Consider the following 20,086-nt stretch of genomic DNA (forward strand, 5'->3'; position numbering starts at 1 on the left):
TAAGGACGTGTGACCGTGAGGAGAAGGGCTCAGGCATTAAGAGACACATGTGGGACAACCCGTGAGGACACCGGGTGACATGTATACATGCTAAGGGAACACAGTTAAACAACATGAGAACAGGGAACACAGACGCCCGCGTGCATACAGACGATGTGCGCACTTCCTTCTGGGAAAGGGGAGGCAGACACAGAGGTAGGGATGCCCCCTTCTTGGGGTCCCTCAGACAAAGGCTGGGAGCAGCCGGTGGGGACGTGCACACAGTCCATCTCCCTCTCACCACGACTCCGCCGGACCATCTCCTGTCGTGCTCCAATGGTGCCCAGGATGGCTTCCTCCAGACGGGCCTTCATGTCCAGTGACTTCTTAAATGTGAGGCTGTTGATGCGCTCAAAGGCCTTTTTCCCCTGTGAGGACAGAGAACAGGTTGAGGGTTGACTCTGCCCTTTCCTGTGGGACCTGGGCTGCTTGGTCACACTCACTCAGCCTTTTCTGACCTCCAGGATCGTGTGCTTGGAGACACAGCTCTCCCCTTTACTGCAAGGTCTTGGCACCTTCCAAATGCTATTCACGAAGATGATTTTCCCTTTTCTCTTTGGCTCAGCCCAGAAACAGTCCACCCCTTGACCCTCAAACCCACAGGAACCTGGGCGTGAAGACAGTTCACCCCTGCTTCGTCCACCCACTCAGTCCCCTGGCCCAGCCCACCACCATCCCCACACCTTGTACTCAAAGGCAGCCAAGCAAAGGTATAGCAAGTCCAAGAGGCGACCCAGCTGAGGGAGGGCAAGGTCAGCGGCCCAGCGCTGCAGGAGGGCTGGCTCAGCATTCTTCAGGACCCACAGCACACACACCAGTAAGGTCCGGCTGGACTCGGCAGAGAGGGAACAGCCTGAGCGAGAAGCCTGGGGCCAAACAGGGGAGAGAGTGCTCAGAAGGGATGGAGCTGATTCTCATTTCCTCCATATTGTGATGAGAACTGACCTATCAGGATATCCTATGTAACTTCTATTACCAGGTTGGATGGTATCTCTGGGGACCAGCGCCATACTCACTGCCACTGGGCCCTGAGAGATGCTGGCCCGGGAGCCAGGGGCTAGGGGGCCACCAGCGATGGCCATGGCCACTGAGGGGTTGATGGTGCCTCCGATGTCCCCTTCCCCTTCTGTGTCTGAGTCGAGCATCGAGGCCAGTCTTGACCGTTGACCTGGGCCCTCTGGGGGCAGGGACGGGGACAGAAGAATGAGCCCTTGGTAAGTACCATCTCTATCTCATAGTCTAGCCCAAAGTTCGCCTCCTCGGGGAAGCCTTCCCTGATAGCGCTCCCCGAGGCCAGGGTGAGGTCTCCAGTTATCTATTCTCAGAGCTCACTTTTTGTGCTTAGGATTAGATACATTTATCATACCATTGTCTGTACGATGACAAAAGCCTGAACTATATCCGCTCGAGCTGCTGCTATATGCTCAACACTCAGAATGTGGCCTGGCCCATGGGAGCCATAAATGTCTACTACGATGATGACGATGATGGGAACAATGGCAGGAATAACAATAATAATAATTAGTAATAAATGCTGCCACAATGATTACAGCATCAGTTGGCACTTAGAATCTCCTATGTGCCAGGTGCCATTCTAAGCACTTTGAAAATATTAACTCGTAATCTTCAAAACAACCCTATGAGATAAATGCTTTTACCCATCCCCATTTTACAGGTGACGAAACTGAGGCACAGAGACATTACATCACTTGCCTGGGGTCACACAGCAGGTAAATGGTAGAGAGAGGATTTTTTTTTTTTTAAAGATTTTATTTATTTATTTGACAGAGAGAGACACAGCGAGAGAGGGAACACAAGCAGGGGGAGTGGGGAGAGGGAGAAGCAGGCTTCCCGCGGAGCAGGGAGCCCGATGTGGGGCTCGATCCCAGGACCCTGGGATCATGACCTGAGCTGAAGGCAGACGCCCAGCGACTGAGCCACCCAGGTGCCCCTAGAGATAGGATTTTAACCTAAAGAGTCGGCTTCCAAACTCTATGGTCTTAAAAGAGTAACTCCCATAGCCCCCCCTGCCACCAAAAAAAAAAAAAAAAGGTCTCGCCAGAGACAGGAGCTGCCAACAAATACAGAACTGGTCTCACCCCAAAGATTCTTGAAACAGACGGTCGACTGAGTTTAACTAAAGCTCTAGCTCAGCTTAACCTAGCTCAGTTCCTGACCAGACTGAGACCAGCCCATTTTCCTATCTGCATAAGGGAGGGAAAGGGGAGCGCCTGGGTGGCTCAGTCGTTAAGCGTCCGCCTTTGGCTCGGGTCACGATCCCAGGGTCCTGGGATCGAGCCCTCCACCGGGCTCCCCGCTCAGCGGGAAGCCTGCTTCTCCCTCTCCCACTCCCCCTGCTTCTGTTCCTTTTCTAGCTGTGTCTCTCTCTCTGTCAAATAAATAAATAAAATCTTTAAAAAAAGAAAAAAGGGAGGGAAAGGGGAACTGTCACTGGGAAAGGATGACATTACCTCAGTCCCAATGATTCGTTTACATACGGCATCCAAAATACCGTAACGAGTTGTAAGACATAGGAAGAGGCAGGAAAATGTAACTGATAGGAGAAAAACAGACAACAGAAGCAGGCACACAGATGGCCAAACGTTGGAGTTAGCGAACAAGGACATTAATATATAAATTGGCAGAAAAGATGGACAAATGTGGGTAAAATGATGGCAAATTTCAGTAGAGAACTGGGATCTACAAAAACACACACGCACAAAATCAAACGAACGTTCTATAGCCGCAAAGTATAACATCTGAAATTCGGAACTCATGGATGGGGTTAACAGAAGACTGGACGCAGCCAGAGAAGACCGAAGCAGTGAGTTCCAATACAGGTGAATGGAAAGTTTCCCAACTGAAAACGCAATGGAAACAGGACAGAGTACAGCAGGCACTGAGACGCGATCAAAAGGTCTAACGTACGTGTAATTGGAGTCCCAGAAGGAGGGAAGCGAGAAAATGAGGCAGGAAAAAAAAATGCAAGAGGTAAAGACTGAGAATTTTCCCCAAATGACAAAGGGGATCCACCCAGAAAGCCTAAGTCTGTGCTTCCAACTGTCCCCTGTCCCCCAGGTGCCAGTGAAGGTTGAAGAGGAGTGACTGAATGAACACGGGGCTCCGACCATCCCCTCACCGCAATGTTCCCCACCTGCCCCTCCTCACCCATCGGGAGGGTGACAGGGTCCCAGGACACTCCTCCCCATATTTTCACATAAGCCTAGGAAAGTGCATGCGACCACTGTCCCCATGAAACAGGTGAGAAACCTTTAGGCTCAGAGAGGTTAATGGCTTGCCTGGGGCCCCACAGCAGAACACTGGAACCTCTTCCTCTGACCCCCACCACCCATGCTTTTATTCCTAACCCTGCTCCCCGCCTTCCCCGACCTGAGCCGATGTGATCAGTGAAGCCCCTGGATCATGTAGCCCCGTCCTGCCCCCGGCCCACTGACCAGCAAAATCATGCAGGCGTGGCAGCGTGTCCCGTGCAAGTGACAGCAGCGGCAGGTACAGCTCGGCCACACGGGCCTTCACAGCAGCCTCAGCGTAGCGGGGGTCCGCATCGTGGCCACAGAGCAGACTGTGCACGGCGCTGATGGCCTTCTTGTGCAGCAGGGATGCCCTGTTGGGGGGGGGGGTAGCGAGGAGCTCGGGATGGAGCGGATGTGGCTCCTGGACCTTTTCGCCAGCCCAGGGACCAGAGCGGGCCTGTGCTCACCCCTCGGCCTCAGGCTCCAGGGCCAGCGCCAATTCTGTCAGCAGGAGCCCAGCCAGGAAGTGCTGTTGTCGGAATGGCCCGCTCAGCTCGAACATACTGGTTACCTTGGGATCTGGGGCCTGGCTGGAGAAGGTGGAACTCTGCAGAGGGCAGGAGGAGAAAGCAGGGATGGCGGGAGGCCAGGGGTCAAGGGTCGGGGCGGGGGGAGACTGGCGTTAACCCATATGTGAAGTGACGGGGCCTGGAGTCAAAAGTCAGAAGTCAGAGAAACAGCAAATGGAACCCCAGGCGGGAATTAGGATTTGGGGTGAGATATAAGCAGCTGGTCCCCCACTCCAAGAAATTTCCAAGACTGCGGGGTCAGAGGTGAAGGGTCAGACTACCTGGGCTTTGGCCCACTCTGACATGGCCAAATGAGGGTCCCACAGAAGAGAGGCTGAAGGTGAGTGGTCATAGGTCAAGAGGAGGAGCCAGGAGTGAGGCCAGCCCACCTGGGAGGTGGTGGAGGATACAGAGGGTGAGGGCGAGGCCGGGGGCGACAGGGGGCAGCAGGGGAGGTTGAGGGTCACGTAGTGCTCGTGGCTGCACAGGATGCGGGTGAAGTCCATGCGTAGGGTCAGCAACAATGCCGGGTTGGGGGCCGACTGCAGCCGTGTGGCCACCTGTGGGGGAGGGGGGTCAGCAGGCGACCCTCATGTGGCTCTGCCCACCACGCCCACCACGCCCACCACGCCGCCACGTCACTGCAGGTGTGCCATTCCCACCGTGCCCACCCCTACCTGCTTGTAGTGGGCCCGGACCAGGCTGAAGATGAAGCCGCGGTCCACCAGGGACAGCAGATCGCTGAGGAAGAAGGCCAGGCTGGCGTTCAGGCGCTCGGCCAGCTCTGCATCCTAGGGGCACAGGGCCGGTCAGCCCGTATCCACATGTCCCACGAGCCTCAGTCTCCACACGGGGCCTGGCTCTCACCAAGGCCACCAGTGACCTCCAGGAGCCGCGTCATTGCCCCAAAGCCTTGGGGCTTCTTGACACACCCTCGCCTCTGGGCTCCAGATACACCTGGCCGACCCGGTTGTCCTCTTCCCTCTGTGCCTCCTCTTTCCCACGGTTATATGTCTACGCTCCTCAGGACTCTGTTCAGAACACTGTTTTCTTTCCTTCCATTAGATTTGACCAATACAACATGGATGGCAGAAACTGGCTGCTGACTTGCCCCAATTCCTCTCCCCACTCAGAGTACTGGAACCCTTCTTCACAGTTCAGAGTTGGGCAAAGACTACATTTCCCAGCCTCCCTTGTGGCTGAGAATAACCATGTGACTACGTCTTGGCCAATGGGGCTTGGGAAGAACTGATGCCGTCACGTATACAGAAGGGGCAGGTCTGCCGGTTCCCACCTGCCACGCCTCATGTGGGGGGCACCATGGTGAACCACGATGGCCAGTCCCACACTGTGGAATCCCCTGCAACCCACCGAGGCTCAGAAATAAACTCTGGTCACATTTAAACCACTTGTAATGACGATCAAGCAAATTAACCTCTCTCTTAACTAATATGCTCTCAGCATTTAGCAAGACTATACTGAGCATCTACTATGTGCCACGCCCTGTGAAAAGCATAGACGTGGTCCCTGTAGCTCGTCCAACTCACAGTCTTGCGTGGGGGGGAGGCAGAGAATAAATAAAAGGACTGGGGATAGTTCCGTGTATTTTGAAGAAAACTGAATGGGGTGCTGTTTTGAGAGAAACCCAAAAGACAGGAGAGAGCCAAGATGAGAAAGGCATCCTGAGCAGAGAGAACAGTAAGTGCAAAGGCCCTGGGGCAGGATGTGCCTGGCAACCGTGAGGAACAGCAAGAAGGCTGCTATGGCTTCCGAGGCCTAGCTGATGCTTGTTCTGCTCTCATGCTACCATAAGCCACAGAGTGGTTAGCCTCAGTGGCCCTCAGTTCCCTGCAACCCAAAGAAACAAGATATAAAACATGCCTTAGCTCTGAGTCCAGAGGGGAGCAGAGACTGGGTCTTCCTTGTACACTGAGCCTGGTAGTCAGTGCTCGATAAATGTCAAGTGAAGCAATGAAACCACCGTGGCCCATCACTGATGCCTCACTAGGCAGCTGTGCTGCTTCTTGGGGGCGTTGTTCCTCCCTTCAGCCCATTCTGAGTGTGGTTTCCTCACAATCCGGCTCAGCCCCTGGGAATATCAGCCCTTGGGGAGGCTCCAGTGGAACAAGGTCGAGAACTTTGAGCCCAGCCCGGAGGTCATGGGAGATTGCACAAGGGTTGACTTGGGTTGGGCCGGCATTTCAAAAAATCTGGAAAGTTCCTATCAAATCCAGAACTCCCATTTCTCCTGAAAAATTAGGCATTCTGGCCACAGCCAATGGGTACATGCCCCCGAGTCCACCCTAAGCCCTACTCTTCCCAGGTGGTGAGGCTGTGGGCTCTGGAGCTGGTGGCTTGGGTTCAAATCCCCATTCTGCCCCTTCTCAGTTGTGTGGTATCACATTGTTACCTGGTCCTTCTCTGCCTCAGTTTCCCCACCAGTAAAATGGAGACAACTTCATGGGGGTGGTTGGGAGAATTTAATGATATGATCCATCAACCATGTTTAAGATACACAGTAAGTACTCAATAAATGCTCAATATCATTACTACTCTCATTATTATTATTGCCTGCCTAGCTCCTGTGAACACTGGAATTAGTGATCCAGGACCTGGACAATCAATGGATAAGGCCTCAGAACATCAATGTCCATTTACCGAGCACTTACTGTGTTCGGCACTGTGCTAAGCGCTAATGGATCTGCTCTGTCCACCTCCCCATCCTCATCAACTCCCATTCCCACTTTTGCATACTCCACTCCAGCCACACTTACCTCCTAACTGCTCCTCTAATAACCCAGGCATGGTCCTACCTCAGGGCCTTTGCACTTGCTGTTCCCACTGCCTGGAAGGCCCTTCCCCCAGCCATGGCATAGAGTGCTCTCCCCCGCCCCCTTCAAGTCTCCTCAAAAAGTCAGTTCCATGAAAACATGGATTTGGGCCTGTTGTGTTCACTGCTGTGTCTACCACCCGGCACAGCCACTGTGCACACAGTCAGTGCTCAAGAAACAGATGCTGAGTAAACCGACTGATCTGGCAAGGGGGTTCATGGTGCCCCTGCCTGGCTGGCTCTGTGTCCTCTCTCAGACCCCTCCCATTGAGGCCTGTTCCCACACACCTTGTATACCCGGGTGATGACTTCCAGGCCCACAGAGCCCACAAGGGCCGCGATGTCGTCCAGGAAACGCCCAGGGAAGCGAAGCTTGCGGGGCGCGTCCAACCGTTGGCCCAGAAGCAGGTGCAGCGCCATGCTTTTCACCTGGGGGTGGGGTGAGAGTGGGGCGGGGCTTGAGGAACTGAACAGGGGGCAGGGCCTGAGGGGCTGTGAGCGGTGCTTTAGTAGCAAGGCACGGGGGCTAGATGTGGGCATAAGGGGTCCTGGGTAGGGACTGAGCCCTGACTCTTAACACAGGGCTTGAGCCGGCAGTGGGAGGAGCCTGAGTGGGTTCTAGGCAGGGTGCAGGGGTGGGGAGGCTGAGAGAGCCTGGGAAGGGCTGGAGTAGGTCTCCCGGGGCTAAGTATGTGGGTAAGACAAAAAGTAGGGCTCAAGGAGTGGGATCTGAGGGAGTCCTGGCTGGGGTTTGATGGCCCACCAGATCGGGGAGGGGGGTTGTATCTAGCAGTGGTGGTTCAAGGCACCACTTGAAGAGTCTGGCGCAGAGGTCTTGAGTCTGATCACAGGGATTCCCTCTCTCTCTGGCGATATCTCTTGAGGGGGAGGGGTCTCCACGCTGGTTAGGGGGACCCTCAGTGGTCTCTACAACCTCCTAGGGAAGGTAGGGGGGCCATCTCTCTGTGGAGAGGGTTTCAGGTAAGTTTCAGGGGGCCTCTCTCCAGGGAGAGATCCCCTTCAGTGTCTCTTATCTCTTGACATGGAGGGCTTCTTGGGATCATTTCTCAGGGGTCTCAGGTGCAATCTCAGGGGCTTCTCTCCCGAGGAGAGGACCTCCCCAGGGCGTCTCTTGCTCTCAGGTGGGGAGGAGGGTGTCTCACCATGAGCTGGAAGAAGAACCAGGCGTGCTGCAGGACAGCCTCTCGCACGCCACTGCCGCTGACCACCCACTGCAGAGCCAGCTCCTCGTGCAGCAGCTGGGGGTGGGGGCAAGGGTCACAGAGAGCCGAGGAGCCCACCCCGTGCCCTCCTCTGGGGGGCATAACGGGGCTTGGATGCAGCGGGGATGGCTTGGGGTTAGTGCAGCTGGAGACCATGCAGGAGGGGGAGCGGAAGGAGTCAGCACGCCCTTTCCCTGGGCCCTCCAGACCCTGCTGGGCTTCGGGGGAGACAGGAGCTCCGGGGCCAACATGGAGTCACCCACCCCCTGCCTCCCACTACCTTCTGCACAGTGGGTCTCGGCTGGGTGGCTGGTGGGGCCAAGGAGGAGCCCTCGAGGTAGGAAGAAGTTCGGCTAGAGCTGCGGTCGATGGCCTATGATGGGATGGGGTGAAGAGGATGGGGTGGCGAGGGGGGTTAGTGAGGATGCCGGCGGCATGGACGGGGAGGAGCTGGTTGGCATGGATAGGGCACAGAGGTGTCCCTGTGGACAGGCCAGGAGGGAATGGATGATTTTGGCGGAGATAATAAGGATAAAGGTGGGGCGGGGTGATGAAAGGGATGAGAAGCGTAACAAAGAGAGAAGGGGGTGTCCAGCAGGGGGAACAGAAGAGATGCAAATGGGGACAGGAGCCTGTTGGCGAGGGTGGACAGGGCCGGACAAAGATGGCAGAGGGATGGGGGTGCGGGTGGACACGGTGAGGAGGGAGGGTGAAGTCAGAGAGCTGGAGAGAGTCCGTGAGGCCAGGGTGGATGGAAGAGAAGGGCAATGAGGTGCAGGAGGGAGCGCAGACAGGGGAGCGGAGAACAGACATGGGGTCCAAGCGAGGGTAAAGAAAGAAGAGGGAAAGAGATAGGACAGAGGTGGGTGGAGGTGCCGATGAGATGCAGCAGGAGCAGCCGAGAGCCCCGGGTTCCAGGCCTGGCCCTGTTCCAGCCCTGCCTGCCTCAGTGCTCCCCATCTGTGAAATGGGGATGGGGCCCCACGCTCCACTTCTCCCCTCCTCTTTGCTGGTCGGGAGGTGAGGCCACTGGCAAGGAGAGGAGGCCCGAAGATGGAGCTGCTCTGACCCCTGGAACCTGCCCGGGCCCCAGCACTCGAGGGACCCCCAGTTTCCACAACCCCAGCAGGGCCCTGGCTCCTCAACACACGCCAGATGGGCCACCCACGGCAAAGGCCGGCCTCAGGGTCCCCTCCTGCCTGCAATGCCCACCCTCTCACCACCTCGTCCCCTCCTAGGGGCTCTTCGAGGCCCAGCTGACACCTCAGAGAATGAGGGCATTGGGGGAGGCCCTCTTAAAGATGCTGGGGGGCCGGCAGGGCCCATGAACCCAGCTTTCCAGCAATCTCAGGAGAAGACAGTCCAAAAGGTCCCTTGCTGCTAATAGTCCCCTGGCCTGCCTTCAGTGCAGGCTTCCCCGGGTGGTGGGCACAGAGCTAGAACAAGGCCTGGGGCCAAGTGTGCGAGGAAACCACCCCAGTGGCTTCCTTTCAGTGCCTCGGGGGCTCTGAGCTCGGTCCCAACCTTTGCATGTGCCTTTCCCTCCATGTGGACCAGCCACCCTTTCCTGGCTGGCTCTGTCTCACCCTTCAGGTCCCGACAGAAATGCCATCTCCCTGGAGAGGCCCCCCCCGAGACCACCCAGGGGAGGCTGGTGGCCTCATTCCTGTTCATTTCTTTTCAGGCATTTTCACACCCTGCACTTTCATACTCGTGTGTTTGTATGATCGGTGCTTATCTCCCAGACGACCTGGCAGCTCAGAGGCCCGGGCTGGACTGAGATCTATCCCAATAAAATCCTGCCTGTGATGCCCTAACGTGTTCCCAGGTTCGGCACCACTGTGCTAATAAACACTTTACTTTGAATCTTGACCACATCTGAAAATTCAGAGCCTAGGGCACAGGGCGAGCCCACAGCAGAGCAAGAACTCGAGAACTCGGACCCAGGTCTGTCTGAAGGCAAAGCCTCTCCCCACACCAGATCCCTGGGAAGGGACAGAGTAAAGGGAGCTGCCCACAGAGGTCTGTCTGCTTGAAACAGGAGGTGAGGGAGAGCCCAGAGGGTCAGTCTCGGCCCTTTGGCATCATTCAGATTGCTATGTCAAGGGGACAGTTGAGAGGGTCCTGAACAGAGTGGATTAAAGGGAGAGAAACAGGCCATGCGAGGCAGTGAGGTTATAGTGGCTGGATTTGCATATCATTTGCATGCTATTTGCATGCCACCCTCTCCCTCCTGTCTCTGCCTGAGGCTGGAGTCTGTAAGGCAGCAAAAGGCTGGTTAAGATGACCGTGATGCCTAAAACACTGACTCCACAGCCCCTGAACAAAAGCAGGAGGGGTCTGCTGCCTCCTTCAGGCAGCCCCCCTAGGTTAGTGGGCCACAGCCAGGAAGGTGGGAGGAGCTCATGCTGAGATGGGGTCACACGCGTGCAGGGGCAGGTAGGGAGGGCACCTGTCTGGGGTCGGCCCCGCAATAAGGGGGTGCCCGTCGCAGCACAGCCTTGCTGCCTCCTGGAGCATAAGCAGAATTCACCCAAGAGTGTGAGCGGTCGATACCCTAGAGACACACGGGGAAGTGATAGAATCCATGGGCAGAAGGCAGGGAGAACGGCACGGAACACCAAGCGTGAGCACTGCCCGGGGCCATACGCGCACCCTGGGCACCCACACGCAACCCTGGCAAATGCACGTGCACGTACGTGCTTGGGGCCCACGCGCATATGCTCCCTGTGGGCGGCCGTGCATAGAGTGTCCCGTGCACACACATGCATGGGGTCTGTGAGTATATGCATCTGGTATATGTGCCTATACGCACCTTCTCCGCTATGTACACACTGCTTTTTTCAACCAGGCCAACCTCCAGCCACCCATCCTTGGGTGGGCCGTGGAGTGCGGAGCCCAGGGCAAAGTCTGAGTCGCAGCTCCCAAGCTGTGACAGCCGCAGACCAGCCCCACTGCCCAGAGTCAAGCTTCTGTCCATGCTGCTGCCTGGCGCTTCCCGTCCTCTGTCAACCCTAATCCTTCACCCGCTCACCTGGCAGCCGTGGCCGCTGAGGCTAGAGACCCCAGCACCCACCCGCGCCCTACCTTGCTGGCCAGGATGCGGGAGACCTCGTCGTCCACAGAGCCCGGGGCCACGGCCAGGTCAGGGTTGCTGCTGCTGATGCTCTTAGAGCGGGCCAGGTAGAGGCTGGTGGGGCGACCAGGGCCACGGGCCAGTGTGGCAGGCTGCACCGCCACTGGAGGGGCCCCTGAGGATGGCGGCAAGATGGTCAGCCCCCTGCCCCTTCCCGGCCGGCTGGCCTGGGTACAGTCACTTTCTGTCTCTGAGCCTCAGTCTTCTCGCCTATAAAATGGGCGTGCTGGTGGCTGCCACCTCATAGTGATTTGGGGGAGATGGACAAAGCCCAAGAACAGTGCCTGGCACGTGGTCAGTGCCCAGAGGGGCTAGAGGTTAGTATTAATTACTTAGCAAATAGAAAAGGATCCAACTGCATTGAGCATTCACCGTATCAAGCCTGTTATACGGATTAGACCTCAATTACTATTACCAGTGCCCCCATGAAGGGATGACCGTTATTATCCTTGTTTTACAAATGGAAAACAGACCCAGAGAGGTGAAGTCACTTGCCCCCACTAGCCTGGCCTCAGGGTCACAGCATTTGTAGGAAGCAGAGCTGGGATTTGAGCTTGGGCAGCCCAGCTGCGTCTCTGCTTCAACTTACTTCAGATGCTTGTTGACTGGCTGAATGACCCACCAGTCAAGCAACAAAGACCACCAGCCTGGGGAGGGGAGGAGTGAATAAAAAACTCTCTCTCTTGCAAGTTGCCCAAACCAGCCAAGGTCTGTACGGCCTCCAGGCTTTTGCACATGCTGTTCCTTCTGACTGGGATGCTCTCCTCCCAGATATGTCCTGTCCCCCAGGGGCCTCCCACTAACACTTACCACTTGGGAGGCTGGGCTCGGTGCCAGGCAGTCGGAAGGCATAGTGGACATAGGCAGCCAGCAGCGGGCAGTGACCACGGGCATCCTGGGCAGCCTCTAGACTCCGGTGGACAAGGCTGACCACATGGGCCATTGCTTCAAAGGCCCCACGACCTAAGTTCACTGCCGGGCGGAGCAGAGGTCAAGTGCTAAAGCCCAGGGCCTTCTACCTCCCTAAGGAACCTCCTATCTCCCACCTTTCCAAGGGGTCGTGGGGCCAAAGGGTCACAAGTGGCTGGGAGCCATTTTTCAGAAAGGAAAACCGAGGCCAGAAAGATAAGTGGGCTGGAGAAGGTCACCCAGGTCCAGGGGACTGAGCGGCCGGCCCTCTTCCAGACAGGGAAACTGGGGTCTGAGGCTGTGCCCGCTCACCAATCTGACCGCCAATGATTGGAGGCCGCACGACCAGACGGACGAGCTTGTCCAACACGTGGTGGGAGAAGGCAACAAGGGGCTCGGGGCTGGCGAGGCGCAGGGCTGCTAGGCTGGCCCGCATCTCCTGCTCCACGGTGCTCTCACTCAGCACGGTGTCCTTGAGGCGGAATGGGAAGGCCCCCTCCTCCAGCACGTGCACCAGAGTGAAGAACTTGTCCAGGTGAGGGTCCTGGGGGTGGGGGGGAGCCGGGGTGAGCAGGGCGGGGGGCCAGGGTTCCATGGCTGGGAAGGCCCTGGACGGTTGGGGGTGGTGCTCAGTGGGCAGAAAACCAAGGCCGGGGATCAATAAACTGACTATAAATGAGGAAAGGGATGAGCTAGGAGCTGGAGGGAGGAGAGGGGGCGGAGGAGTGACCACAGAAGCGGCGAGGGACACACGTGGGGAGGAGAAACCATGCAAAGGGCCAAAGCCCCAGCCGGGATGGCCACTGGCATGGCCGCCCCCGCCTGAGTCAGCAGCTTCCCTGGGAGCAGGGCCTCGCTGACCAAAGTCATGTCCGTGGCCCGAGGCCAGGCCTCCCCGGTCAGCGGCACTGTTGCTCAACCCCAGGCCCGGGCTCCTCAGTTCCCCCCAACCCCCTACCTGCGGGTGCACAGAGGACACGGCAGTGAGCTCCACGCTGAACACGCCCTTGTGGCCATCCACCCAGCGCATGCCCGGCAGCGCCACCTGCAGGAGGGACACGCCAGGTGGGCATTGGCCCGCCCTCCTGGGCCCATAGCGCCACCGGCCCCAGCCACTGCAATACTGTGGGTGTAGCCCAGCCCCACCGGTGGGAGCAGCCGGGCGCCAACCCGGGGGAACGCAGATGGGAGGGAGCACTATGGGGGTCCCCTGGGCAGGCTGGAAGCCTGGGGTACAAACGGAGAAACAGACAATGGAGGCCTGGGGTGCACGTTACTGAAGGGAATGAATTGGGAAAGAGCATGATGAGAGAACTTGAGGCCCCCAGGGCATTAATGACAGCTCAAGGGTAAGTGGGAGGGTGACAGCATTAATGGGGGTGATGGGCCCTGGAAGAACTACTGGGGGGATCATGGTCAGGGAGGCAGGCAGGGCTGCGAATGGGGCACTGGAGCAGAAAGACAGTGAATGGTGACAGAAAGACAGGGAATGGTGAGTGCAGGGGCAGGAGGTGGTAATGAGGCCAGGCTAGTGGGGGACAGGGACATGTGAGGACAGTCGGACACACAGAAGCAGTAATGGGGGGGATGGAGCAGCCAGGGGCCCCGGAGGCCCTAAAAGAGGGCAACAAAGCTCCCAGGGGTATTCATGGGAGGGAAGGCATGGCACAGATCGGGAACCATGTGGTGGAAGCCTAGGGAGTATTGTCGGGGGACAAGGCATTGGGAGGGGAGGCAGGGGGCCAGGGCACATACATCTGGTGTGAGCACGGAGTAGCTGGGTGGGAGCTGGTCCACAGACACAGGGAGGCAGAAGGGGCCGGTCCTCAGGCGGCCATGCTGCAGCAGGGGGATCCACTGGGGAGAGGCTGGGGGTCAGGTCTGGGGCCAAACAGGGGGTGAGCGGGGCTGGGGGTGGGGTTGAGGGCTGGCGGGGGTCTCACAGTGAAGCCCACGGGAGTCTCCAGCGCTGTGCCCGGCCGGGGCTGGCAGCTGACGTGGTAGAAGGTGAACAGCAGGTGGTGGTTCTCGGTCACACAGGCTGGAAGACGCAGCTTGAACTCCTCGTAGAACTCTGGGGACCTGGCATGGGGCTCTGCTGGGGGCGGGGACCCCCCTGGCCCTCCCCACCCCCTCTTGCAAGTCAGACCCCAGTGCTGCCTGGCCCCACGGTCTGCTCTCGGCCTCAGGATCCCCCACCGGCTCTCCTAGCGGCAGCCTCCTCCCCTCCTGCTGCCCCACCGCGTCCCCACCGCCGGCCCCGTCCCGCCACCCCGCATACTTGTTGTGGTAGACCACTGGGGTAAAGGCCTCTCGGGTGAACTCACTGCAGCTGGACTTGCCAAAGATGACCTGGGGGAGGGTGAGCGTGAGGGGCCCCCCGGGATGCCCCAGCCAGGACCCCCGCCCCCACCCCCGGCGCGGCCACTGACCGGCAGGGCCTGGCTGGGGTCCTCGCCCGCCATGTACTGCACTCGCACGGTGAGGTTGCGCACTGAGCCCTGGCGGCTACTGAAGTTAAGGCAGTGTGGGTACACGTACAGCAGGTTCCTGGGGGGGCAAGGGGGCATCAGAAGGACAGGCGGGGCTGGGCTTCCGGCGCAAGCCTGGCCTGGGACGCGGGGCGGGGGGAGGGGGCATCGATGGCCACGTAGCTGGGGCACTGAGGGCAGCGTATGGGGCAATTATGGGCACCGGGCGAGAGATGTCACTGGCAGAGAGTGGGGGACAGGTGGGCACCCTCAGAGCATAGATGGGGGAACAGTACAGCAGAGGGTGGGGACACAGAGGGACTCTGGGGGCACTGAGGCATGGGGGGGTGCCAAGCAGGGACAGATGGGTGCTCAGGGTCGGGGTTCCAAGAAGGTGGCCCAGGCGGCCAGCAGTCAGGCCCGAGCCCCCACTTGGGCTGACCCGCCCCTTCCCCCCCGCTCAGGGGCCTGACTGCCCTTCCCCCAGGAGAAGCTGCTAGAGTTACGAGGCCTGCGTCTTAGGTGGAGAAACTGAGGCCAGAATCAGAAGTGGGGCTGGGCTAAAGTCAGAGTTCTGCCTCTCCCTCTCACGGCTAACTCTCTGTGCAAGCCCCAACCTCCTTCGGGGCCTCAGTTTCCCTATCTGTATAACAGGGGCATCGAGCCTCCCAGCTTAGCCTTCGTATTAATACCAGTAATAAGAAAACAAGGGGAGCAACAAGGATTGTACCAAACGTTAACATGGAACCTAGTTCAGGCCCAGCTCTATTCTAAGCGCTCAGCATGAGAAACAGCTCATTTACTTCTCCAAGCAGCCAAAGAGGGGGGATGAACGTTCCTCCCATTTTACGGTGCATATGTGTGTGGGGGGGGCGGGGGGGGAGAATAGAGGCACTTGCCCACAGTCACCCAAGGAGCAGAAATGGCAGCTAGCCCTGATCCGGGGCACACACGGGGCCTGCAGTCAGGCTGTGCGGCCTTGGGAGAGTCTCTGCCCCCTGCACCCCCTCCCCCAAACCATCCGCGCTAAGACGCTCACTATTCTCACTGATATGGCTACCATGTCTGTCACTGTTGTCATCCCTTCCACGGGTGGGGAAACTGAGGCTCCGAGCTTCAGGTTTCCCTGCGGGGCCTGGGCCTGTCCTCGACCAGTGCCCCCCCCAGTCCACAGCTGGCCCCAAGCCCCAGCCGGCGTGTGATCTCAGCGTGGCCTCACCGGACGTTCGCCTGATGCAACTGTCATGCCACCGCCAGGCCCTTGCACAACCCGGGGCGTCCAGCGGGCCGGTTAACGATTGACCGGGGGTTAACAGGGTGCTGGGGCATAAAAGGCGGTGGCAGTGGCGCCGTGGCCGCACCCTCAGAGCCTCAGCCATGCCCAAGCTCGCACTGTGCCTTTTGTGTGCTCTGGCCACGGTGGCCCAGCCCGCCTCTGCAGCGCCCGTTGGGGGCCTGGAGCTGGCACAACATGAGGAGCTGACCCTCCTCTTCCACGGGGCCCTGCAGCTGGGTCAGGCCCTCAACGGTGTGTACAGGACCACGGAGGCACGGCTAACAAAGGCTGGGCACAGCCTGGGCCTCTATAGCCGTGTGCTGGGCCTTCTGGGGCAGGAGGTCAGCCGGGGCCGGGATGCAGCCCAGGAGCTACGCACAAGCCTGCTGGAGATGCAGGTGGGCACTGCAGTTGGGGCATCGTGGGGTGGGTAGGAGTTTGCGGTGGAGTTGTCTAGGGTAACCAACTGTCTGGGTTTGCCAAGGATTGAGGGGGGGATGGCATCCCTGGAATATAGGACTTTCGGTGTTAAAATTAAGCAAGTCCCAGGCAAACAAACAAAGACAAGTTGGTCATCCTACTAACATCCGCTATTTATCGCTCAGATGGAGGAGGATGCTCTGAAGCTGCAAGCAGAGGCCACGGCCCAGGCGCTAGGGGAGGTGGCCCAGGGACAACAGGTGCTGCGGGAGAGCATGCAGCAGCTGGAAGTCCGGCTGAGGGGCGCTTGGCTGGGCCATGCCCAGCAAGAATTTGAGGCCTTAAAGGTAAGAGCCTCCCGGCCCCGGTGGAGTGGAGACTCTGATTTCCCACAAAGAACTCACTTCTGAGCCTTGAGTCCCAGAGACATCTTCAGATCAGCCTCCCAGTGCCATGGCCTCTAACCTATGTGACCCTGGGCAAAACCCCGGTCCCTTCCCATGCCTCAGTTTCCCCATTTGCAAATAAGGGCAACAATTCACGTCTCAGAGCAGAGACAGGGACTCAACACAGATAAAATACTCAGCAGGGGGCAGGGGCTATGGAAGTTACTCAACAAATGTATACTATCAGAGTAACTGGTAGTGTTTCTTGTGTGCCCAGGAACTACCCAGCCATGCCTCTTAATAATTCATATCATGCTTATAACCCCCCCAAGAAGCAAGTCCTCTGTCATCCCCATTTAACAGATGGGGAAGTTGAGGCCACAGAGTAGCAGTGACTTGTTAGGTCATACAGATGCAGCTGGGGGTGGACAGCCCTGGGCAGGGTCGGGGGATGGGAGGTGAGTGGGCCCCAGCTGAGGTTTCTGTCCTGACCCCACAGGCCCACGCTGACAAGCAGAGCCACATCGTGTGGGCGCTCACAGGCCATGTGCAGCGACAGAGGCGGGAGATGGCCGCACAGCAGCATCGGCTACGAAAGATCCAGGAGAGGTGAGGCTGAAGGGGACTGGTTGGGCGGGGCTGCTGGATGGGAGGTGTACAGGGCACCCGGATGGGGGACCCCTTTGCCTTGGCTGAGCCTCATCTCCCTTCCAGACTCCATACAGCGGCGCTCCCAGCCTGAGCCTGCCTGGGTGGAACTGAGGACCAGTCTACACAGAGGGGCGCTGCCATACCCCACGCGGCCCCTGCACAAAGAGGAGCTGCCTGCCCCCTGGGGTCGGCCAGGGTGCCGGGGCCTGCTTCTGGCCACGGAGGAGAGACGGAAGCAGGCGGGGACACAGACAGAGGACACGGCCCCGTTGAGGAGGGGTGGAGGCAGGACATGGGACCCTTCATGCGTACACACCCCTCCATTAAAGCAGAGTAGTGGTATCTCACTCTGGTTGTCTGTGTGTGTCTGGGAGAAACGGTACCTCGCTCTGCATGATGCACGAATACCCCCCCATTCAAGTGCCCAGCTGGGCCCTGGGGGCTGTACCTGTAGCTGGTGTGGGGGGCATAGACCTCACGGGCAGGGAACTCCAGGATCTCCTTGGTGGGCCGGCCCCTGGGGTCTGGGTAGGGCTTGACATGAAGCAGCTCCGGGGAGAGGCAGAAGTGTGGGTTCTCAGGGGCCGGGGAAATGTCGATCTTGAGCTGGGCTGGGGAGAGAGGAGTGCGTTTGCACCTGCCCAGGAGCCTCCCACCCCCAGCCCCACCCTCTCCGGGCTTCAGGGCTGGGGCTCTGACTTTTCCATGATGCCCTCTAGTGGCTGTCCTTCAGGTGCTAAGGCCAGAAGTCACCCTCGATTGCTGTACCTTGCCTCCACATTTGATCAGCTCTACCCTCAGGACCCATGTCCCCACTGCCACCATGTCCCCCATTTGACCCACTATCCCTCTTACTATGTTTCTTGTCTATGATGCCCATTAAAGATCCAGCCCCTGACGTCAGGGATTTGTGCATCCGGTCCCCCGTGGGTCCCCGGGGCCTGGCAGAGCAGGTGCTCAGTGTGGGTTTGCTGAGTGACTACATGGAAGTGCCAGCTCTTATTTACGGGGTGCACCACGCACCAGTCACAGGCCGCAGGCGCCGCAGGACAGAAGACGGGCGCCGCATGTCAGCCAGGAACTTGAAGAGGTCCTCATCACTGAGCCGCTCGGCCTCCTGCACGGGACATGCCCACGTAAACTGGGTCCCTGGGGCCCGTGCGCCCACAGCGGGGTAACGGGGGCCTGTCCCTGGGAAACCCTCCCCCAGCCCCACGGCCATGGCACCTGCTTAAAGAAGTTGGTGACAGTTAGTGTGGCTGGGCGGAATCCAGAGAAGCTGCAGGTGTCATCCCCACTACTTGTCCGATCCTGGGGCCCGCGCCGGCGGCGGTCAGTCCAGACAGGTCGCCGCTCTAGGGGAGGCAGTGATGGAGATGGAGGGGGCAGAGATGAAAGGGAGGCGGGGAGGGCCAGAGAGACACGCAGACTCGACCTTGTACCAAGTCTGGCCAGCAGAGGGCGCCCCTTCCCCTCCCAGTAGCCCCGCCCCTGGCCAGGCAGCCCCGCCTCCTCACCGCCCTCGGAGTCCGAGTCGCGGTCCGACTGCCCCGCGCTGCTCACGATGTTGGCCAGGTGGACCGCGGTCCAGGCGAAGGGCATGCGGTAGCGGCCCAGGCGGGTGCAGAACTGCTCGGCCGCCAGGCGCAGCTTCTCCAGCTTCTCTTTGTTCTGTGGGGAGACCCCCCCAACACACCCCACAAGCTCAGTGCCCCAGGCCTACTGAATCCAGGACCTGCCCTGCCCGGTGACCCCTTCACCACCCCGCTCGGCCTCCACAGGCTTACCTTGGCCGTGTCCACCTCCTTCATCACCATGTAGGGCTCGCAGCACTCGCTGATGTCCCCCTGCTGCAATACTTTCTCCAGCTGAGGGGCAGGCAGGGCCAGTGAGGCCCTGTCCGGACCCCAACCTCCCACCCCATTTCCAATCGCTGGGCGCCCTCGTAGGCCCTCAGACACTCCATCCAGCTAGGGCTCTCGCTCCAACACCTCCCATGGCTCCCACTGCCCTCCGGATTGAGCACTAGCAGTTGGCGTGCCCGGTCAGCTGCCCTCTCCCCAATCCTTTGAACCCACTCCAAACCCAAGTCTCCATATTTTCTCTACATTGATATTTTTGTTAATATACAAAGAGACCACTCCAAGCATGGCCGGATGCCAATCCTGACCACTTGGGGGCTGTGGGAGCCTAAATAGGTCCCTAACCCATTCTGTACCTCAGTTTCCCCAACCGTAAAATGGAGGCCACAGCAACCCCCACCCCCTGAGGCTGCTGTGAGGTTAAAGGTGGGAATCCCCGTGTAGTCTGACTGACCATGAGCAGTGCCTGCCTGTAGGTGCTCAATTAGTGTCATTAGCGTAAAACCTAACTGAACGTCTTGGCAAAGGAAATTTGAGCCCACTCCTAGAAACAGAAAATCTCACACAAATGTGCCAACTAGGTCTTTCTCCCCTAATAAACCGAAAAACTCTCAACTTAAAAAACATCCTAAATGTCCATCTGCACGTGTCAGGCCGCCCACTCACGGGTCTTGGCTTAGCAGTCACCTCTCCACAGAAGCCCTCCGTGATTTCTCCCCACCTGGGTTGGGTCAGGAGCCTCCTCTGGGCTACCCAGCTGCCTGTGCTTCCCCCACAAGAGACTTGATCACCCTTCTTGGTGACCTGGCCATCCTCTTCCATGAAAGCAGGGACCACCCTCCGGCATTTACCATTATCACCCCCTGACCCAGCCCCAGCAGGCACCTTGATGACCAGGAAGATGTCAGGTGAAGGGTAGGTCACGGAGAAGATGGCGGAGCGGGCCAGGGTGGAGATGGCGGGGTGGGTGCCATGGGCCCGCAGCAGCCCCTTCATGGAGTCCGAGTTCAGGTCAAAGTAGAAGTTTTCTGAGATCTGGGGACATGAAAGGCAGCTGGGC

At 58.6% G+C, this 20,086-nt stretch overlaps 2 protein-coding genes across 10 annotated transcripts in view; one reads left to right on the forward strand and one right to left on the reverse strand.

The window, feature by feature from the left end:
* DOCK6 (dedicator of cytokinesis 6) overlaps positions 1–20,086 on the reverse strand; it is a 41,403-nt gene that overhangs the window by 8,725 nt on the left and 12,592 nt on the right. For 3 of the 9 annotated variants that reach the window (XM_073887747.1, XM_025863041.2, XM_073887751.1), the window contains exons 9-33: positions 19,912–20,061; positions 18,952–19,032; positions 18,682–18,835; positions 18,392–18,519; positions 18,188–18,281; positions 17,613–17,775; positions 14,393–14,510; positions 14,242–14,312; positions 13,904–14,042; positions 13,716–13,817; positions 12,919–13,005; positions 12,273–12,504; positions 11,862–12,023; positions 11,003–11,166; positions 10,368–10,472; positions 8,196–8,288; positions 7,856–7,951; positions 6,981–7,121; positions 4,540–4,653; positions 4,252–4,422; positions 3,761–3,900; positions 3,495–3,664; positions 1,056–1,216; positions 723–905; positions 281–407 (exon numbers count right to left, since the gene is read on the reverse strand). In XM_073887747.1, the coding sequence (XP_073743848.1) occupies positions 281–407; positions 723–905; positions 1,056–1,216; positions 3,495–3,664; positions 3,761–3,900; positions 4,252–4,422; positions 4,540–4,653; positions 6,981–7,121; positions 7,856–7,951; positions 8,196–8,288; positions 10,368–10,472; positions 11,003–11,166; positions 11,862–12,023; positions 12,273–12,504; positions 12,919–13,005; positions 13,716–13,817; positions 13,904–14,042; positions 14,242–14,312; positions 14,393–14,510; positions 17,613–17,775; positions 18,188–18,281; positions 18,392–18,519; positions 18,682–18,835; positions 18,952–19,032; positions 19,912–20,061 (3,346 nt within the window). Of the gene's footprint in view, positions 1–280; positions 408–722; positions 906–1,015; positions 1,217–2,432; positions 2,959–3,494; positions 3,665–3,760; positions 3,901–4,251; positions 4,423–4,539; positions 4,654–6,980; positions 7,122–7,855; positions 7,952–8,195; positions 8,289–10,367; positions 10,473–11,002; positions 11,167–11,861; positions 12,024–12,272; positions 12,505–12,918; positions 13,006–13,715; positions 13,818–13,903; positions 14,043–14,241; positions 14,313–14,392; positions 14,511–17,612; positions 17,776–18,187; positions 18,282–18,391; positions 18,520–18,681; positions 18,836–18,951; positions 19,033–19,911; positions 20,062–20,086 lie in introns of those variants that run through there. The other 6 variants (XM_073887748.1, XM_073887749.1, XR_012376731.1 and 3 more) reach the window with 5 other exon arrangements.
* On the forward strand, positions 15,806–17,528 carry ANGPTL8 (angiopoietin like 8). The gene is made up of 4 exons (XM_025863070.2): positions 15,806–16,105; positions 16,313–16,474; positions 17,013–17,122; positions 17,228–17,528. Exons 1-4 carry the CDS (start codon positions 15,809–15,811, stop codon positions 17,253–17,255), a joined length of 597 nt encoding a protein of 198 aa, XP_025718855.1. The 5' UTR covers positions 15,806–15,808; the 3' UTR covers positions 17,256–17,528.

The sequence above is a fragment of the Callorhinus ursinus genome, unplaced genomic scaffold (genome assembly GCF_003265705.2).
Source record: "Callorhinus ursinus isolate GAN/ISIS: 27379988/994484 unplaced genomic scaffold, GSC_fseal_2.0 scaffold82, whole genome shotgun sequence".
NCBI lineage: Eukaryota > Metazoa > Chordata > Mammalia > Carnivora > Otariidae > Callorhinus > Callorhinus ursinus.